This window comes from Lepisosteus platostomus, chromosome 10 (genome assembly GCF_059453375.1).
Source record: "Lepisosteus platostomus isolate fLepPlt1 chromosome 10, fLepPlt1.hap1, whole genome shotgun sequence".
In the NCBI taxonomy this organism is placed as follows: domain Eukaryota; kingdom Metazoa; phylum Chordata; class Actinopteri; order Semionotiformes; family Lepisosteidae; genus Lepisosteus; species Lepisosteus platostomus.
Window position 1 is genome coordinate 5,376,777 of NC_142620.1, and position 12,236 is coordinate 5,389,012.

Genomic DNA, 12,236 nt, shown 5'->3' on the forward strand with positions numbered 1-12,236 from the left:
AGGGCATGATTCACTTGTGCTCTAGAAATCTACTGTAAAATTGGAGGAGATCTATTAACTCTTGCAGGAGGCTCATTATAATCATGAGGGTGGAAAAAACAGTCCACTTACATGATGGTAGAAGCATCCAAGATCAAGAGACTAGATCCACATTCAGGCTCTGAGAAAACTGAGGTCTGAAGTCACGGACAGGGGTCATGAGAGACTAATTAAACTGCTTTGGAGAATCTGAAAAAGAATCCAAAAAGCAGGCAAGGGTTCAAGGCACGGGAATCTGTCCAAGACATGCACAAAAAACTGGGTCGAATCACAGAGGGTGAAAATACCAAACGCAGGGGAAATCCTATAACTAGTCGGTACACAAAATCGAGTATAAACTGGAATAAACGTTGAAAAGCTAGCAAGGACTGCGAGTTGTGGTAGGAAGACCCAGTGACTGAGCAAGGGAGACTGTGAATGTAGGACTTAAATACCTGGAAGTAACAACCTAAGAGCTGTCTTCATTGTGTGCAGGTGGTACAGATAATCTTCCATATCTTGTCGTTATGGTGTTGGAAGAATTAACAGACAGTGTGGAGACTAGGCCTGTTGCTGCGGGGGCAAAGGGACACTACAGTGCGTCTGTCCAGTGCAGGGCTGGGCGCCGCTCAGATGCCACTTGTGTGTTTTCAGGGCTGCAGTGGCCTGTCTGGGTGCTTTGTACGAACAGCTGGGCCGGCTGCTGGGGAACACCTTCACCGACACCGTGGGGAACCTGCTTAAGGCAATGAAGAGCGCAGAGGTAAGGAGCTGCAGCCCACTGATGAAAAGTGTCAAGGACATTAAACTGCTTCATTATAAACGGCTCCGATGTTCACCATGCTGGGGCTGTAGTGAGAGAACAGTGAAGCACTTAATTGACCTCTCACCTGCTCATGCTGCACCTGAGCTTGGCATCAGGTGTTAGAAACAGCACAGCACTGTCTTTTTTCTTTATTAGAAGGATTTTGTAGTATTGAGGCTCTGGCTGTCTCTGTGCCCTGTTGGAACCTGCCGTGAGCTAGAAATCAGGTTAATTGCTCTCAAAATCTGGAGGCCTTCGTTAGTGTGGAAAGTAACACATTCGTGTAAATGGGAGACACAATCTGAGTATGTTCTCCGGATCACCAAATGTGAGCTAATACATTCACCACTGACTTTGCATTGAATAATCCTGCAAATATTTCAGATGATATTCTGTGATTTCAATTGATTCCATTTAGCTAGTGCCGCCCATTCATTTGAGAAAAGCCAATCCATGATGATAAAATTTACAATGATCTAAAATGACACAATAAAGCATCCAGTTTTCAAAACAGCTGGGTAATGATTCGCTGCTTTCTCTTTCTGCCCCTGTTTATCCGTGACCTATTATTGATCTGTAAGTGGAAGAAGACCTTTGCTGATTGAGTTGCTCTGCTCTGCCTGCAGTCTCGGGGCCGCTATGAGATCATGCTGAGCCTGGAGAAGATTCTGCGTGGCCTGGGAGTGAGCGCGGTGCCCTGCCACAGGGAGATCTACAAGGCGGCTCGCGTCTGCCTGACTGACCGCTCCATGGCTGTACGCTGTGTGGCCGCCAAGGTAGGGCAGCCCCCCGCTGGCCCGGAGACCTCGACTCCTCGCGCGGCGATGCAAAGACAGGCTCCCGTTCTCGCGCACACCAGTCCAGGCGGCGGAGCCAGGCTCGGCCTCTGGCTGCTGTGTTGTTAGTGGGGGCCTTTTGTTCTGCCGTGAAAGGTCTGATGTGAAAAAAGCACACCCGTGATGCTCAGTGCCTGACTTCTTCCAGCTGTGTTCTTGGGGTCAGATTTGAAGAGAGTCAAGTAATTTGGTTCTGAAGAGGCGGGCTGTGCTGAAGGGCATTCCATGGCAGTGAAGCAGTGAGAGAAGAAGCACTGCTAACCAGAAGTCTGAGATTTAATCCTGGAAACGATGAGCAAAGGACCTACCTCAGCTATGGAGTCTATGGGAGGAAGTGTTAACATGGAGGAGTTCAGAGATGTATGACCGATTGTACAGGCGGTGGTGAAAGAATGAATAGGAGGCTGATGCACACAGAGTTCGGTGCCCGTAGGTTGCAGTTACTTTTTTGACATTTCATTCAGAAATGAGCATAGTAACATTAAAATGGCAGGTTGCTCTGTCTGGTGATGTGTTTTTTCCCATTTTGCTTGCAGAATGATTGGTTCGTAACCCACACGAGCTCTCAGGGGGTTGGAAAACTGAAACCATTCTGATTGAAATGCAGCTCTCTTGCCTGCTGCTTTGCCTGGCTTATGTTAATTGAGTTTGTCTGATAGAAGATGGCAGGGTAGTCATTTCTCCGATGGTCATTCTTTTCTTCCTAGACTTTGATGTAATAGAATCAAATTGGAATTAAAGTAAAACTTGGGAGTGGTGCTGAACCCAGGTTTTTAAAATATCACCAGACTCAGTTGATTTTGGTACAGCCTGAGAGTGAGGGGTTGACTTTATAGCAGAGTGTTGTGTTGTCTGTCGAAAAGGGTTTGTCTTGAAAACCGCAGCAGGCAAACTGTTTTCTTTGTCCGCTGTTCATATGCTTGTGTTCTAGAGCAATCCGATAGGCTCTGCTGTCCCTTTGATGCCTTCGTTATAAGTGATCTCAAGTATATTAGCTGATTTTTTTGTGAAGAGTTTGACGCGTATGCCTGTGCTGGGGACCCTTTGACACTAAAAAAAAAACTTGAGAAGAAGGCAAATTCTTAGGCAGTCCTTATCTCCTGTGGTCTGTTTGGATCGTTGGCTCCCATTCACTGGCATGTTTGGTTTCTGTGGGACCAAACAGACACTACAGAGAGCAGGGGAAATGACTGTGCGTTCTGCTGCATGCTGACTTCCTCGCAGGCTGTTGGTTAATGTGAGAGCTCCGAGCCCTTCTTCAGCCCTGCATTTTGACCCCTGAGTGTCCGAACCAGAGAAATTAAAAGCCTTGAGATTTTCAACGACGGTCTGACATTGACAGGAGTTTTGCCGTTTGCTGTAGTGACACATAAAAATTGAAAGCAGTCTGTGAGGAAGCTCACAAGCACTGCTCCAGGACTTTTTATACTTTAAAATATTATTTTAAAAAGTACTTTTGAGCAAACGCAAAAGGCTGGTTTAACTGTGGTTAATTGTGAATGTGTGGATCATAACAGAAAATTAAAATGTGTCTGTTTACCAAACTGCAATATGCACCTTCAATTATTAACAATCTGGTTGCCTGCTAGCACCATCTTAATTTGATGCATTTAAAGCTTCTCGGGGAATTGAGTTAAAAGTAACTTGTTCATTAAATAAACAGGCTGATTTATTTTGTGAAAGAAAACAAACATATCAGCTACATTTGTCCCACAAGTCCAGTGGTCTCCAGTGTTTATCCTTTTGTCCTACCAGTAGTTGTGGCCTTTTTAAATTTCCTGAATAACGCTGCTCGTCAGTATACAGCTGTATATACAAGTACAGCATATGTACAAAATATGGGTCTTTATTTATGGAACAGCAGCCTGGAAATCAGCTGGGATTTATAGATCAAATCTGAAAGCAAATGTCGGTATTTAAGTATTTTAAGAATTTATATTTGTGGGCTTTTGTTCAATTCCCAGTGCCTCCTGGAGCTCCAAAACGAAGCCATTTTCCTTCGAACCTCAGAGCTGGAGAACGTGGTCACCTTGTGCTTCAAGGCCTTTGAAGGCTCCAACTATGATGTGCGGATGGCTGTTTCAAAGCTACTGGGCACCATTCTAGCAGCAGCTGTAATGCCTAAACAAGCCACAGGTGAGAGTTGGAAAATGAAGGTTTTCCATGTTGCTGCTTTCTGCTGGAAATGAATTCCCTAAATATGCTTTTGGTTGTGTGTTTGCTTAACCCTGCTTATTAAAGTAATCTTATTTTAGCACAAAAGAGTTTAAAATGTTGTGGCATTTTTGTGTGTGTATATAGTGTGCATATGAAATGATGAAAATGTGCAGATAATGGCTCTAACTGGTAATATAGTTGTAATATGGACTGGACGTGATGATCCAGGAATACACAGCTCTTGTCCCGACGTATTGAATGATGGAGGATGATAAGGAAAGGATAGTGTCTGATATTTCAGCAGGTGTCAGCAAACAGATTGCTTTCTAGCCGTTCAGTCCCTTCCCAGTCTCAGATCAATACAAGAGCTGTGGGCAGTGAAACAGCTGGAAGCCAAAGAAATCCCGATTGTTCAGCTGACTAATGGAAACTAAAATGTGATTAGTGTTACAAATTTCTGATTTTGCGAGCGAGGCATTGACCTTATACCACTCTTAAGATGCTGACTGATTAGCCATGAGAACAAAGCAGGTACTCATTCTAGACTGGCTGTCTTTTTACCATGTGTAGCACTGACAAATTACAGTATGACAAAAAAGTGCATATTGTACCACAACCAAGCTCCTAAGGTTCATGTTACAGTAAAATGAAACAGTTTTTGAAATGTTTAAGATGAGAATTGCCTTCAGAAGTGTATTTATATTTTGGCACGCTGCTTGGGGCTCTAGGGAGTGTCTGCCTGCCTTCCTGCAAGGCTTCAGCTGGTTCTTATTCTCTCTTTCCTTGTTCCTGCCTCCCCCTCCCCCTCCCTCTCCCAGCAGCGCCCAGGCAGAGTCTGAAGAAGACCTCCCTGGAGGAGGTGATGGACCTCCTGGCCTCGGGGTTTCTGCGTGGGGGCACGGGGTTCCTGCGGGCTGGCGGGGACATGCTGAAGGGCACCAGCTCGGTCAGCAGGGACGTCAGAGTGGGCATCACTCAGGTTAGTCTGCGCCAGTGACCAGTGACCTTCAGCTAGATAGACGATGGGTACCGTGTGGGTGGAGCTGGGTAGCAATGGCTGTTCACTTCCTGCTTTCATTCATTTTGTGTAGGAAAGCCTTTATTTTCTCAAGTCTCAGTTGAAGAGTTTGCATTGACAATTGCGTTGTCTAGGTTTTCCCGTTAGTCTTATTTGCTGTAGCAATCACGTTAGTAGAGAACTGTGGGTGAAGATGTCTGTAGTTGTTTATTCACAGTCCATATTCCCCTGCTCCATTTCCATATTTTCTTTTTTTAAGCTGTTTTTTTAATTCATAACAAAGAATATAATGCTTCACATTTTGCACTGCCGACAAAGTTGGAATGAACATACATCAAGGGAACTATTACACCAGTTACGTGTTGTTCAGATATTCGTGTACTAGGCTGTAGAAGAGAAGCTAAAACATCATTTTTAACTTTGTGTCTGCATAATATCTTTCCACACTAGTAACATTTTGCTGCTACGTCGACGGTGCAAGATCCAAGAGTACTCCTGGTTATTTTTAAATACATCAGCAGTAGTACCATGTTGTCTAATCCAAACACATTTGCCTTCTTTTGAGATCGCCGAACAGGTTCACACAGCGTGGGGACAATAGTGGGAAGTTACAGTCTCTGTCTAATATCCCCTCGAAGTCTGTATTAACTCCCATTTTAACTCGGCTTCAGGAAAGAAAAAAAATGAATTATGCTGCTCCTGCACCGGATAAATAGTAATTCTTGATTAAATTGCTGTCAAATTAAGATGGGGCTTTGTTACAACATCCCGCTTCATTGAATTCCTAATAGATATTTAATTGTCTCCCCTGGGAAAGGGTTTTTCTTCCACATAATCTCGTGGCCTCCAGAATGTGATTAATGTGAGCCTCCACTGCTGACTTTCCTGCCGAGAATAAAAACAGAAGGTCTGTAGTCTGCGTGACGCTGGAAACGGGAGCCCCAGAACTGAGCTGCAGACACCCTGAGCAGCCAGGGTCCCGTTCTGAGTTAGTGGACTTGTCTCCTGGTCAGCCGTGCAGCTGATTGTCAGGAGACCCGTATTGGAGAAATCTGACGCTGGTATTGTTCTTGCTGACAGCAAGATTGGGGCGGAGCGGTGGCTCTGTGGCTCAGGATCGGCACCTGTGGCTGGGTGGTTGCCGGTTTAAATCCCGCGGCCGGCAGAGGGATCCTACTCCGTTGGGCCCCTGAGCAAGGCCCTTCACCCCAACTGCTCCAGGGGCGCTGTACAATGGCTGAGCCTGCGCTCTGACCCCAGGCTTCTCTGCCTGTCTGTGTGTCTGTGTCTCATGGAGAGCAAGCTGGGGTATGCGAAAAGACTAATTCCTAATGCAAGAAATTGTATGGGGCTAATAAAGTTATGTTAAGTACTGTTGGAACCCGTCAAACACTTGTAATTTCAGAAGAATCTTTGTTCAAACTTTGATATTTCCATTTTTTTTGTCCCCTCGTTCATCCGTTTCCTTTAAGTCGTGACATTCAGTTTGACGTTGAAGCTGGTTTAGTCCTGGCAGTCGTGTCTGTACAAGCTGTTGCAGCATGTATATGTGCAATGTTTTCCCCCTGAGTGCTATGGAAGATGTTTTCCACCCTGGCGGGGGGTGAGTTTCCCAGCTGCAGCCTTGGTGAGGCGGCCTGTGTCACGGTGAAGGGCGTCTCTGTCCCGCAGGCCTGTGTCGTGTTCGTCTCCTGTCTGGGTGGCCCCTGGCTGGAGAGGAACTTCTCGGCCCTGCTGGGGCTCGTCTTGGAGCTGGTGTCCCACCCCAAGGCCACGCAGACTCCGGCAGACGCCATCTTCTGCCGCCGATGCATCTCCTTCGTCCTGCGCGCCACAGTGGGGGGGCTGCTGGGGGAGAAGGCCCAGATCGCGGCCGCCAAGGAGATCTGCCAGGCGGTGGGCCGACAGAAGAGAGCTGTAGGTGAGTGCTCTGGTGGGTCAGCTTGAAATCGGTCACGCTTGCAACTGCTCCTGCTCTGAAGACAAGACGCAACATCCCAAGTGGCAGTTATCGGCCCAAATATCCTGGTTAAAAATAAACATTCTTTGGCTGGTGACAGAAATCCTGATAGACAGAACAGGAACGGGACATCTAGTGTCTTCCCTTTCTGAAAATAATTACTTCAGCTGGCAGAAGAATGCCGAGTGACATCAGAATGCAAAACTTCAAAATACCCTTTTCAGGAACTTCAAAATGGCTTCAACTAAGTGACAGTTGCTATTTTTTTCCCTTTTGAAAGAAGTGTATATAAAAAAAACATAAAACAAAGTGGTGTTTGAAGCATCTTGCTGCAGTGGATATTATCTTCCGTCTCTAGGATTGTAGTCTTTTTCTGTTCCTTATTTTGAAAGCAAACTTAGAAATAGCATTCTTATTTTTCCTTTAAAACTTAAGTGTATTTATTTCTGCTTCAGGTTTTTTTTTGGGGGGGCCTTTGGATGTTCCTTTGTAGCTGCAGGTGTGGCTCAGCTGATGGGGAAAAGTGCCTTTTCTGTCTTGAACCTACAGATGCCGCCATGAGCGAGAGCAATGTGGAGACGCGGGTGGGAACGTTGGATGTCTCGGCCAGCCAGCATGTGCTGGTCTGCGCCCTGCTGGAGCTGGGCAGTCTGGTTCAGGGTCTGGCCTCCACTGCCACCCCTCTGCTGCAGGACGCCAGCACAGGTACATGAAAGAGATGTCCCGTTACTGCAGGAAATGACCAGCAAGTAGTCCTGCGTCCATGACCATGTTCATGAGGTGGTGTTGGGAGTTGCGATAGGACTTGCACCCTGCTCTCTGCTAGAACTTTGTTCTGTGCAATAGAGTTTAATGACTTTTGTCTTTTGTGGTCTAATGTGAATTTTTACATTGTTGTGATTCTCTGTAATTCATGTCTGAAACTTCATGAAAATTGGTAGAAGTGAGTGAGATCTTTTCATTTGATTAATCAAGTGAAATAAGGGCTGACTGTTAATCTTTAGGATGTCTTCTTCTCTGACTGAATGCATTATCTTTTCTTATGGATCCTTATAAACATTAAATAGAATAAAATTATTTTTACAGAATATAAAATACCCCTTCACTGGTAGATCTTGTTCATATTGACTTCCCGGTTGTAGATTTTCTTTCAAATGCAAAGACTTTCATCTAAAAAAAATCAAAGCAAAGGTTCCCTCAAAGTCAGCTCCTAGCATGAGAGAGTCAGCACTATTGATCAATTATTAATACAACTCATGTTTCAACTTTATTGCTAAGAAGTAAAATTTCAGTGCTTTCTAATTCACTGCACAGTGCAGACAGACTTCAGGCTGGGGAATTATCACAGGCTCCCTTCATTGATCCTTTGGGTTCTGGGAACGCCAGTCAATAACCTTCCGCACACAGGGTTATCAATAACTGCCACATGTAAAATACTTATTCTGCTCCTGGACTGTGAAGTTGTATTTTATCAATGGGTGTCCTGCTTCTAGTACACTTGCAATATGTTGGATCAGTATTGTATCCACTTCAAAGTCATCTGTGTTGATGGCTGGCCAAGAACACAGGGTTTTTCCAGGTCCATATAATGAACCCAGTGTTTGTGAATGAACCTAATGACCAAAAAGTATGGTAAGAGTTGTTTTTTATCAGTCCAAACCCATAATCCATTATCTTTCTTTGGCACAGGGCTCCATTAGACATTGTTAGGCAGAAATTCATCTTATTCTAAAGAGCTGAACTGTACATGTCGTTAAAATATTTTAAATTCAGAGGCCTCTGTAGACAATACTCAGTCCCACAACCACAAGCCAGCGCCCTCTCTGATGAGACAGAAGACAAAGCCCTCTGCCTAAAATGTTCAGGTCCCTGCTCTGGGCAGCCAGTCCATATAGAAAATAACCAAAACACGTTCTTTCTACATGCTTGAGTGTCCTGTCCTAAAGCTGCTGCTAGGAACAAAAGGCAGGATCTTGAAAAAGCAGTGAAATCAGAAGACACTTTTGTGTCTTCTACAAGGCCACAGTGATCCCAGGAATATTCAGTTTAACTCTTTACATTCATTTCTTAAACTGCCTCAAAAAAACATCGCTCAGTTCATACAGAACTGTTTTATCTTGCCAGAAGATGTTTGCTTCTAAGCATCTGCAGATTGAAAGGTGTAGATATCTGGCTCTGGCCTGGAGTCATTGACCTGGTCTCCTGACCCGGCTTGAGAGAATTTTAGAATGGATGCCTGCTGCTGTACGTGACACCACAGAAATAGCTGAAAGGCTGGACAACATCAAGAATAGCCACTGGATAATAAGTAAAATGCGGACTTTTTACCCCCCCATTAATGGTAATAAAATGGCTCGACTGGGCCTATAAAAACCTCTGTAAAACTGTTGCGGTTCTGGGCACTGTGGGAAATACACCTCGTGTCTGTCTCCTTCGGTGGTTCTCCGGAGGTGGCCATTTTCGTCACGGTTAAACTCATCTCAAGCGTTCACTGGACTGCGCTGTGACTGCTCGCACCCCGGGGCCCGCCTGTCTGCAAAGGCACGGGGCCAGCGGGCGTCTCACGCAGCTCGGTGTGCCCTGTCGTCCGCAGGGGTCCTGGACACGGTGGTGTCCGTGCTGCTCCACCCCAGCGCGTCGGCGCGGCTGGCCGCCGCGTGGTGCCTGCGCTGTGCGGCTGTGGCGCTGCCCTCCCAGCTCTCCCCAGTGCTGGACCGCTGCGCCGAGCGGCTGCAGGCGCTGAAGTCCTGTCCGGAGGCCGTGGCGGGGTACAGCGCCGCCATCGCCGCCCTGCTGGGCGCCGTGCAGCACTGCCCTCTGGGCATCCCGCACGGAAAGGGCGAGGTAGGGCTGTCCCGAGAACACCGGGAGAGGGGTAAACTGACTCGGACAAGAAATCCAAGGAAAATCGGAAAGAAAGCAGTGAGCCGTCTCTGACGTGTGTAGAATATTTGCTGGCACCTTCAGTAAAAGTTGCTGGTTCTGTGTGTCAAACAGGATGGTATTAGTATTTGATTAACCGAGAGATGGGTGTGATACGGGTGAGGAAGGCTGGGAGTTTTTGACAAGAAAAACTCAGTTGCAGAGTGGTGAAAAAAGTTTCCTCGAGTCTGGGTGGGAATTTGGTGCAAAGCTGTTCCGCTGGTAAGACTGCATCTGCGGCTGCTGACACTGGTTCCTCTTGGCTGATATAACACAAGGCAGAAGAGAGCCAGGGCAGTGATGTATTAATAGCCTGCTCCTCGTACCCTGGCATCTGTACCTCGTAATTATTTATTGATTGAAGCTCCAGCATCCTTTGAGACTTTTGAGAGTGAAATTATCACACTATTCCCAAGTGACATGGTGGTGTCCGGTACTGGTTTAAAACTATTTATTTCTGCCCTCTGTCTTCTGGGATTTTCAGGTAGTAATTGGCTTGGCAGAGGACTTGCTTCGATCTGCCGTCCAGAACAGCCGCATCTCTGTCCAGCGCACTCAAGCTGGCTGGCTCCTGCTGTCAGCATTAATGACATTAGGTGAGACGTTTTTTCCATAATTGCATTATTTTTTTAAAGCAGTGAGATATTAACTAGAATGTAGAAATCGGATCTTGACAGAAGCCGCTATTGGAATGAGGAATCTTAGCTCTGAAGTGGGAGAAGCTAACCTTGGAGAAGAACGGGCAGAGGAGCCTGAAATAAATCTTTTGGAATAAACGGGATGTCTTTCAATCTGGGGCAGGGCCCGCTGTCGTCGAGTGCCATGTTCCCAGGATCCTGCTGCTGTGGAGGTGTGCTTTCCCTTTGTCCGTCAAGGATCTGGACACGGAGCGTAGCCGTGGAGACTCTTTCACCTGGCAGGTGACCCTGGAGGGCCGGGCAGGAGCCCTGTGTGGTAGGTTCCCAGTTCACCCGCGCCGATGGGTCAGACGATCACACTGGCCCCTGCTGGATTGTTCATGCCTGCTCACTTTCAGAACAATGGAACACATGGGCCTAATGCCTAATTGCCTGAAGTTCCTTGCTCAAGTAGAGCAAAATTGTGAGGACACTGTTTTGCTCATGTTTGCTGTGAGTTGGTGGTAATTGAGTTTTCTATATCTTTTTTGTTTTCTATATCTGTCCCCTTCCAGACGTCTTGTTCATCTCCGGATTTTCAGATATTAAAAAAATAGTATAATATTCATAAACGTGCCTGCTGCTTAAACAGTTTGATTAAAGAGAACTATAGAGTTTTTTTCTCACATGCAAAGGAATAATTTATAAACATTCAAATGGTTTCTAAAATGTTTTTGCATTATTGCAGTACCTGGTTCTATGCAGGACCGATTAGTGGAGTGTTTTTTTTTTTACCAATAAGAATCAATATCAAATCCACAGCTTCAGTCATGGCTGGATTTACAATTATTTATAAATTTGGAGAAGTGGTTTTTAGTGCACTATGTCATTTTGGGGTGGGGGGTGTCTCACACACGCTGTCCTCCCTCCTCCTCCTCTCCAGCGATGAAGAACTTTGTCGTGCACTGTGGAGATCTCCTCAACGATGATGTCATTGGCCGGCTGCTGCCGCCCCTGACCTGTGCCGTAGCTTTATTAACGCAGTAAGTAGTTGCTGCTCTGTCTGGGACCGCTGGATCATGGAGGCTATGGCTGGACACTGGACGGATCAGTGGGGGAATGTGGGGGTCCTGTCGCATGTTGGGGCAAAGACTCGGCTGAGCTTGGAAATAGGCTCGCGCCTGGTTTATTTGTTCAGGTGCTGTTTATGCCCATTCTTTTCATTTGCACACCTTTCTCTTTTGTTAGCTGTGCCGTGTGACCTCCCAAGTGGGAGGTCAAAGTGCTTCTTGGCTTGAGCGCAGGTGATCATACGTTTGAGTTGGCCAAACAAACCTGGGGTGAGGTGGGGTGGGGTGCGTTGGCACAGGGTGCTGTTTGAGAGGGGCAGCCTGAAACAGCAGCAAAGTGATAATAAAGCTCGACACCTCGAGTGAAACTTTCATTTAGAAGAATGACTTTGTGGGGGGAAAAACACTTCAGATTTCCCTTCCCATGTGATGCTTTGGACGAAACTGTAGCTCAAAGGGGTGATGAAAGATGGTTTTATCACACAAAACAGAACTACGAGCCGTTTAAGAAAGACTGCCAGATTTATTGAAACCCTTCTCTTCTCCACCTTGAGACCTGTGACAATGTGACGTTGTACGCATTCGGCTCACCCTGAATGTGGCTGTAGACTAGTTAGGCAGCATGGGTACCAGACTGCAGAGCGAAGACCTCAGGCTTCATCAGGCGCTGGGGATTCTGAGAAATCTTTCCACCCTCACCAGCCGAGCCTGATTAACGAGCAGCAAGGAGAGAGTCGTGTGACTTGGGGAACACGGCATCAGGCTGACCATGGAGCTCCAGCAGTTCCTACTTACTCATTAGAAAAGCTTATTTTATGACTATAAGTTGGTTT

The 12,236-nt window shown here is 46.3% G+C and overlaps 1 protein-coding gene across 6 annotated transcripts in view; it reads left to right on the top strand.

Moving 5' to 3' along the window:
* heatr5a (HEAT repeat containing 5a) overlaps positions 1 to 12,236 on the top strand; it is a 41,989-nt gene that overhangs the window by 8,750 nt on the left and 21,003 nt on the right. For 4 of the 6 annotated variants that reach the window (XM_088647636.1, XM_088647635.1, XM_088647639.1 and 1 more), the window contains exons 4-13: positions 673 to 781; positions 1,450 to 1,599; positions 3,624 to 3,795; positions 4,635 to 4,795; positions 6,506 to 6,755; positions 7,344 to 7,499; positions 9,388 to 9,638; positions 10,201 to 10,312; positions 10,518 to 10,670; positions 11,277 to 11,376. In XM_088647636.1, the coding sequence (XP_088503762.1) occupies positions 673 to 781; positions 1,450 to 1,599; positions 3,624 to 3,795; positions 4,635 to 4,795; positions 6,506 to 6,755; positions 7,344 to 7,499; positions 9,388 to 9,638; positions 10,201 to 10,312; positions 10,518 to 10,670; positions 11,277 to 11,376 (1,614 nt within the window). The remainder of the gene's footprint in view (positions 1 to 672; positions 782 to 1,449; positions 1,600 to 3,623; positions 3,796 to 4,634; positions 4,796 to 6,505; positions 6,756 to 7,343; positions 7,500 to 9,387; positions 9,639 to 10,200; positions 10,313 to 10,517; positions 10,671 to 11,276; positions 11,377 to 12,236) is intronic. The other 2 variants (XM_088647638.1, XM_088647640.1) reach the window with 1 other exon arrangement.